The sequence below is a fragment of the Vigna unguiculata genome, chromosome 3, assembly GCF_037176805.1.
Source record: "Vigna unguiculata cultivar grain cowpea cultivar isolate G323 ecotype 2 chromosome 3, ASM3717680v1, whole genome shotgun sequence".
In the NCBI taxonomy this organism is placed as follows: domain Eukaryota; kingdom Viridiplantae; phylum Streptophyta; class Magnoliopsida; order Fabales; family Fabaceae; genus Vigna; species Vigna unguiculata.
The window spans coordinates 8933973-8941492 of record NC_140794.1 but is presented as its reverse complement, the minus strand read 5'-3'; the positions used below and the strand labels follow the sequence as shown (position 1 = coordinate 8941492).

Sequence of the window (7520 nt, the reverse complement as noted above, 5' to 3'; positions counted from 1 at the left end):
ATCATCTAACATATTTTTAACCTGTATTAAATAATAGCCACAATTACAATTCATCCCAAATAAATGGTATAATAACTTAAACAATACTGTTCTGTAATGATCCTTTTTCTAATTTTAACTAGAAGAGGTTCGCTTAAAAAGGATTCATATAATTAAGGAATCCCCTTTTTTTGATGATCATTCTTTTGTTAATGCATGAACTTTAAACACAACCTTTTGTTTAACCATACAATTCATGCTTTACTCTTTAATCTTTCATGCATTGAGATAATTAACTCCCTAAAATTTCATAAAAGCGTATTTATTTAAAGTAACATAGATAATGAAAATTAACGTCAATCATATACAAATTTCAACACGTAAAAACAGTGCATAATATACTTCAAAATATAACGTTTATGTATTTATGCAAATTATTGTGAGAGTTCATTCATATATGTATTTTAGAAAATGGAAACGTGTAGCTTAGGGCAAATCGCGTGTATACGTGGTGTTTGTTTCTACGTTCGTATCCATGCCATGGCGCATATCACGTTTCGGTATGTTTTTTTTTTTTTCTTCTCCTTTTTCTCACTACCTCTTTCTCTAAACAAACAACCCTTATCTACAGTAACTGAAAGGCAACTGAACATTTTTCACACCTCAAAGTCGTCATGCCCTCATATCTGAAAAAAAAAACATTATCAAAAAGCCCTAAAACCCTAAATCCAAACGTTAAAGTTTTCATAAAACAACAAATACGTGTAGAGCTGAAGCTTAATGCCCAAGTTTCGTGTTGCGTAGCTTCTTTGAGAAGCTGAAAAAGACGTGTCGGGTTATATAGAAAAATATCAACTTGCAAATTCTCAATAAATAGTTATATATGTTATACTAATATGTCTTCGTACTTAGATACTCAAAACCATTAGTCCCATCATTCCACGTCACATAAATTTCAAAGTTAATTGACAAAAACGCCGCAACAAGGTGTGGCATCATGAAAATGTTCAACAACTTAAGCTGCAAGCGTTAATTTTATAAATAAATAATATGCTTAGCAGATTCTGATATTCATTCACCCATGTCAGATCAACAAAATCACGTAGAAAAAACACGAAGGTTCATACTAAATGAGAAGTTTGAATAATACTAATTATAATACCCTATGCGTTGGAGTGTGAATGAGAAAATAGAGAAAGAGAGAGTTCGTTACTAAAGAAAGTGTACGTGGAGAAAGGGGATAAAAGGGTATATACACTGTATATACAGCATTTTTGTTGGTTGGTGCAAAGATGTATATTATATACATTAATCATAAACCGTATTGTTTATGTTACATTCTTTGTCGGTTCGTATGTATATGTCTGTGAATTTTTACAAAGCTTTAAGGACACTCTAATTTGACACTGCAGCTGAACTCCTAACACGCACACATGCTCTTGCTAAAAAGGTGAAACGTCTAAGAAGAATCAGGTTGCCCCATCTCCACTCTTACCCACCACCGTTTTCTACCTTTTTTTTTTTTTCTTTCTTTCTTTCTTTCTCCTATTTAGTGTTCTCATTGTTCACACAAATATTATACTTCATTTTCTTTCCTTAACCAATGTAATTAATCCTTCATGTATAACAATAACAACTTTTTAACTCACTAAGAGTTAAAGCTCATAATTTCGTCCTTGATCCAACCGTATATACGGGGCAAGCAAACTTGGCGTCCAAGCATCCTTTTCTATATGTAGAACCCACTTTTGAGTCCCACCTTTCTTTTATCGGTTATACCCTTTGCTCTCTCTCTCTCTCTCTCTGAAGAAGTTGGTACAGTGCAAACAGTTTGGAAAACCAAACCTAGCTGAATTATACATAGAGAAAAATACATGTAGGAGAAGCAAAAGTGGGATACCAATAGAATCGATTTTCTCCCTACCAAAAACAAGAGGTGAATCGGGAAAAACTTGTCTGGAAAGAGACAAGGGTATATGAGCTTTATCTTTTCCTTTTTGTGTTTACTTTTTCTTTCTTGGTTATATTATTAGGGAGCTGATTTGTAAGGAGGTGTGAAGGAAATCAAGGATCTGTTTTTGGATATATGGGCATATAGAAGAAAGAGATGACATGGTGCAATGACTCAGACGAGGAGAGGGGAATTCAACTGCTTGCGCCCACTATTACTCCTGCAACTAACAACAACACAAAACAAACCGAAAATCGCACCATAACTTGCCCCTCATGTGGCCATAACATCGAATTCCAAGATCAGGTACTCAAGAAGAGGTTTTCATTTTATCTTTCACCACCATATGTTATGTTATAATAAAAGCTTTTGGTGAACAAAACCTGGCTTTGTTTATGCTACAAACTTTAATTTATTGTTAATTTTAATGTCTTTGGGCTGCATATGAATGAATAGACCGGAATCAATGACTTGCCGGGGTTACCGGCTGGTGTGAAATTTGATCCGAATGACCAAGAGATATTAGAGCACTTGGAAGCAAAGGTACTTTCTGATGTTCCCAAGCTCCATCCCCTCATTGATGAGTTCATACCAACGCTCGAAGGGGAGAACGGGATCTGTTATACGCATCCAGAAAAGCTTCCAGGTGTTTGATATTTTTATTTTGCTTTCAACCTTTTTTTTATTAATTTTGCCGTGTGTTTGATGCTTCTAGTTATAAGCTTACATTTATTTTTTTCCTCTATCATATCTATAGCAATTTCCCTAATTTTTTTCGTCTCATCATCTCTATCTTCTCTTCACCATAATCTACCATAAAATAGGGTAAAGGTTTACAATTTTTCGGATGGTATGTAACAAAAGTTGTGGTTACGGTTACGATCGAATTCATTTGTGATTCCTCGTAACCAGTAATTACGGTTAAAGTAACTCCAAAAACCTTGATATACGCTACGGTTTCAAACCACGGTTTAGAGGTTTGATGCATATTTAGTGTTATCTTATCATTCATGAAACAAGGTTCTAGTGATGAAAATCAGTTTGCTAGAAAAAGAAAAGAAAGTTAGCTTAGTGGAGAAAGCATGCCAATTCGTTTATACTTTCTACAAATGAAATAATTATGTAAAAATGTGCTATTGTTTTTGAAATTCTATGCTTGTCATGGAAGATATTCTAAAAGTAATATACATGGGAGGCTATTTTTGTGAAAATTATGGGCGAAAATGAACAGATACCCTTGAATAAGATGTTTTACCAGTCGACTAAAAAACTATTTCTGGCTTTGTTTTTCTTGAATTTATAACGTAGCGATACAAATTTTCACTCTTTAGGAATATATGTGTCAGTTAGTCTTTTTTTCTTCGAAGAAATCAAGAACAAATGGGAGGAAAAATAATTTATTTGTGTTGTCAATGACTACCAAACTCAATGGTGGCATCTCATCTTACATTACCCAAGTGTCATAAGTGAATGTATATATTCTTTTCCTAATATTCAATACTTTTAGAAAGAAAAAAAAATGCTGGCAATTGATACGCTCATTGATGTTTCTTTCCAACGTATTCTTTATTTATTGGGTGAGTTTCTATTAGGCTTACCAGATAAATAAATAGATTTGGAACTGAAATCAGTTGTCACCTCTAATAGAAAAAGACACTTGATTAAATGCAACTAACAACACCCTTTAATTTCTTATTGTTAATCTTTAATGCTATATAGTGTACTTTTTTAATTAGGGGATAGAAGGGACAAGAAAGGGAAACAATTTAATTTTGATAAATAACTTGATGATGCTAACAAAGACAAGAAGGAAAAAGAAAAAAGAAAAAAAAAAAAAAAGAACAAACCCAAGTCGTGGAGAAGCAATTTAGCTTTTCATATCTTCACCAAAAAGCCATATTATATGTACTCAATCTAAAGATTGCAAATCCCCATGCATTATATGGTCATGCACGTGGAAGAACGATTTTGGGATTGGTACAACCACCTTTTCTTACACTCACAACGAGTCTATTACTCTCTCTATTATGTTTTCCTTAATAACGTTCTTTCCCTATTGATGTGTTGTTGTTTTATGTTGTTTTGCATTCCTGGTTTTAATCTGTTTATGTTGTCGCTATGCATAAATCTCGTACGTACAAATATACAAGATAAATGAAACATATACATCCCATGAAGAGTTGCAGGTGTAAGCAAAGATGGACAGATCCGACACTTCTTTCATAGGCCATCGAAAGCATACACGACCGGAACAAGGAAGAGAAGAAAGGTTCACACCGACGAAGAGGGAAGCGAGACAAGGTGGCACAAAACAGGAAAAACCAGACCAGTTTTTGTTGGTGGTGCAGTGAAGGGTTTCAAGAAAATACTGGTGCTGTACACCAACTACGGGAGGCAAAAGAAGCCGGAGAAGACGAACTGGGTGATGCATCAGTACCATCTTGGGAGCAATGAAGAAGAGAAAGATGGGGAATTAGTGGTTTCAAAGGTGTTCTACCAAACACAACCTCGACAATGTGGTACTTCCATCATAAAACAGGATCTGTACGATGAAGAAAGATTGACTAACCAAAGTGTTGTTGATGATGATAATAATAACATAGTAGGTAGAAGTGGAACTCTTATGGACTACTACAACAACCCTTCTTTCATAAATTATGAGCATGTTGGTGGTCGCAATAACAGGGAAACTTCACCTCAACTTATCCCAAATTTGGTCATGCAAGCTGATACCTCTTCTTTCATTCGCTTAGCGATGGATGCCACCAAAGCCAGGCTCAACACAAAATAGCTTGCTAGATAATAATATAATTCATATGTTCATGGTTTTTTATTATATATAATGTATTTATTCTATATATATATATATATTTGGAGAAGGATAAACCAATTGACCCTTGTTGAAGTTGAGAGGCCAAAACGGTATCTTCCGTTAACTGTTGTTTTACTGTAAGATTAATGTGTACAGGTAATAAACTTGTAAAATGTCAAACTATTACTGTTTTATAATGCTTTTACTTGGAAACCTTTTTCTCCTTTTCTATTTCTATTTATCATTGTCCTTCCAATAACTACTTAGGTTGATGGAGTCTCATTTATTAACCACTTTTATCCTTTAGGAATTACAATTTCAAAGTTTTTTGTCGGACTATGTATTCGGATAATTTTTCGGATTAAACAATTTAAAAGTGAAATTTTGTATTCATGATTATCCAACGTAAAATTCAAATTTTCACTTGTGGATTTCCTAATATTGAAATATGCTTTCTGATATCGAAAATAAATTACGCATTACATATAATTCATAAGTTTAAGTTAAACAAAATATGGTACATCTTCTACTTTGGAACACATGATTTTTTTTTTTTTCAAAACACCCTATTCTAGTTTTCTTTTGTAAGTACATTTCAGACTCTGCGATCTAGATATATTTTTAAATTCAGAAATACCTTACGAAATGTATATTTCATAATGCTTCTTTTAAATACATTAGAGATTATGTAATTTCGAATGTATTTTTAGATCTAGAAATATCTTCTAAAATGTAACTTTTTTAAGAGACTTAATTATATTTTAAATCTTTGATAAATTTGGAAACTTTCCACGAGACCTACATATGGAAAATAAATCGTCTCATGAGTATTGTCCGAACATGTCTCCGTTTTCACAGAAAATCGTCACATTGACTGTGTATGGGTATGGAAAATATTCGACTTTTTCAATTAGGTATGAGGATGCAGATGAATGTACATATTTGTTTTGTCCCTGTTCTGATATGCACTATAATACTTGTCCATGCCATATCTCCGTCCTTGATTAAATTATTAAAATATGGATATACATATTCGCCCCATTCCTGTTCTCATATTCATCATATTCCTCGTCTGTTTAAATTATTAAAATATTCATTATCTATTAAGTAACCTTATATATATATATATATATATATATATATATATATATATATATATATATATATACACACATTCTATTTTTTATTTCTTTTTTTTATTTGGTTTTTAATGAAATTCATTCTTATCTCCAATATATTTTTCGTCTTATCTCAACTTTTATGCAATTATATTCAAATGATGTATGTCAATTAAATATTTTTTGTTTCACATAGAATATTTTTACTTTTTTTATATTTTTATTTATTGTATCTTTTTTTTTTACGTAATAATGTTTAACAGTATTAAGTGTTCCATAGTATAAATCTTTCCTTTATGAGATAATATAAAAAAATTATCTACTTTATTCTATTATTATTATTTGTTTTTTTATTTGAAGAACTATTTTATATGGCTAAAACTATTTTCGTTGTATATCAATGATTGACTATAAGTTGATATTTAAAAAGTTTTCTTAAATATATAAGGTTATTTTAATCTTATCATACCCTTAATTATAGATTTATTTTCTTTTAAGACATACATTTGATAATTTCTTTAATATTTTTATTTGTTATTTATTTTTATGATGTAAAATATTATTTTGATATTTTTTATATAATAATTTTTATTTTCTAACTCATTATCACATGTGTACTTTTATCACTATAATTTTATTTTTAAATTTTATCAACTAAGTTTCATTAATGTTTGCAAATTTAATAAATATTTTGGATATTATGAAATTTATTTGGTTTCTAATTTGAAATGTATATAGTTATAATAAAATTTATTTAGCAATAATTAATATTGAAGAAACAACACTCATTTTAATATTGAATATTTAATAATATTATGTTTCATTTATCATAATTTATACTATTTTATAAAAATTAATTAATTGATAATGAAACAGTAAGAAATCGGATACGATTATATACCCGTTATATGATAGGGACTGAGATGAGATAAACACTTGATACCGGTTAGATTTAGATATAGGATGATGATGAAAATTTTCTCTTAAAATGAGCATAAGATAGTCAAATTCGTCTTTGTTACACCAATTGCCATTCTAATAAAATCCAAATAAAAATGTATGATAACCACTACTTACATTTAAATTTTACAATTGAATACCGTAAATAATCACTTTTTCTTGTTAAATAAGAGATTTGCAATTAATTTTAACAACAAAATTTCAAATTGAGATCTGAACGCATAAAATTTTACAAATCGATAATTTTATAAATGGATAATCTTATAATCTTATAATTTTTATAATTTTATAATCTTTATAATCTTATAATTCTATAATCTTAATCTTATAATTTTTATAATCTTGTAATCTTATAAATAATTTCATAATTTCATAATATTATAATCTTATAATCTTTATAATTTTATAATCTTACAATCTTACGATCTATTAAGAAGAGAGGCATCCCGTTTATTTTGAAATGACTACAACTTTTTCTTTTGAAAGAAGGCTTTTATCTTATTTTCTTTTATGGAAAAAATATACTTATACTTTTTAAGAATCTTTCTCTGAACGTGAACGCGAACGCAATCGTCAAAGGTTAATAATAGTTTAGGACAAATCTCTTGCACAATAAAACATTACATTGTTACTAAAAATAAATAAAAACAATAATATATTCACAATCGTAGGTAATATTAACATCTCGGAACAAAATAGA

At 30.0% G+C, this 7520-nt stretch overlaps 1 protein-coding gene across 2 annotated transcripts; it reads left to right on the top strand.

The window, feature by feature from the left end:
* Positions 1-1658: 1658 nt before the first annotated feature.
* LOC114176422 (NAC domain-containing protein 73-like) lies at positions 1659-4955 on the top strand. 2 transcript variants are annotated; one of them, XM_028061465.2, is made up of 4 exons: positions 1659-1951; positions 2040-2236; positions 2387-2576; positions 4117-4955. In XM_028061465.2, the coding sequence occupies exons 2-4, from the start codon at positions 2087-2089 to the stop codon at positions 4719-4721; spliced, it is 945 nt and encodes a 314-aa protein (XP_027917266.1). In that variant the 5' UTR covers positions 1659-1951; positions 2040-2086; the 3' UTR covers positions 4722-4955. The 2 variants fall into 2 exon arrangements, with proteins under 2 accessions (XP_027917266.1, XP_027917265.1); XM_028061464.2 differs by having other exon boundaries at positions 1661-1915; positions 2013-2236.
* Positions 4956-7520: the final 2565 nt, after the last annotated feature.

Bases quoted from the DNA above. Each gene is read 5' to 3' on its own strand.
- LOC114176422 (XM_028061465.2), top strand. From the start codon at position 2,087: ATGACATGGTGCAATGACTCAGACGAGGAGAGGGGAATTCAACTGCTT. The intron at 2,237-2,386 runs GTACTCAAGAAG...ATGAATGAATAG, and splicing joins ACATCGAATTCCAAGATCAG to ACCGGAATCAATGACTTGCC. The intron at 2,577-4,116 runs GTGTTTGATATT...GAAGAGTTGCAG, and splicing joins GCATCCAGAAAAGCTTCCAG to GTGTAAGCAAAGATGGACAG.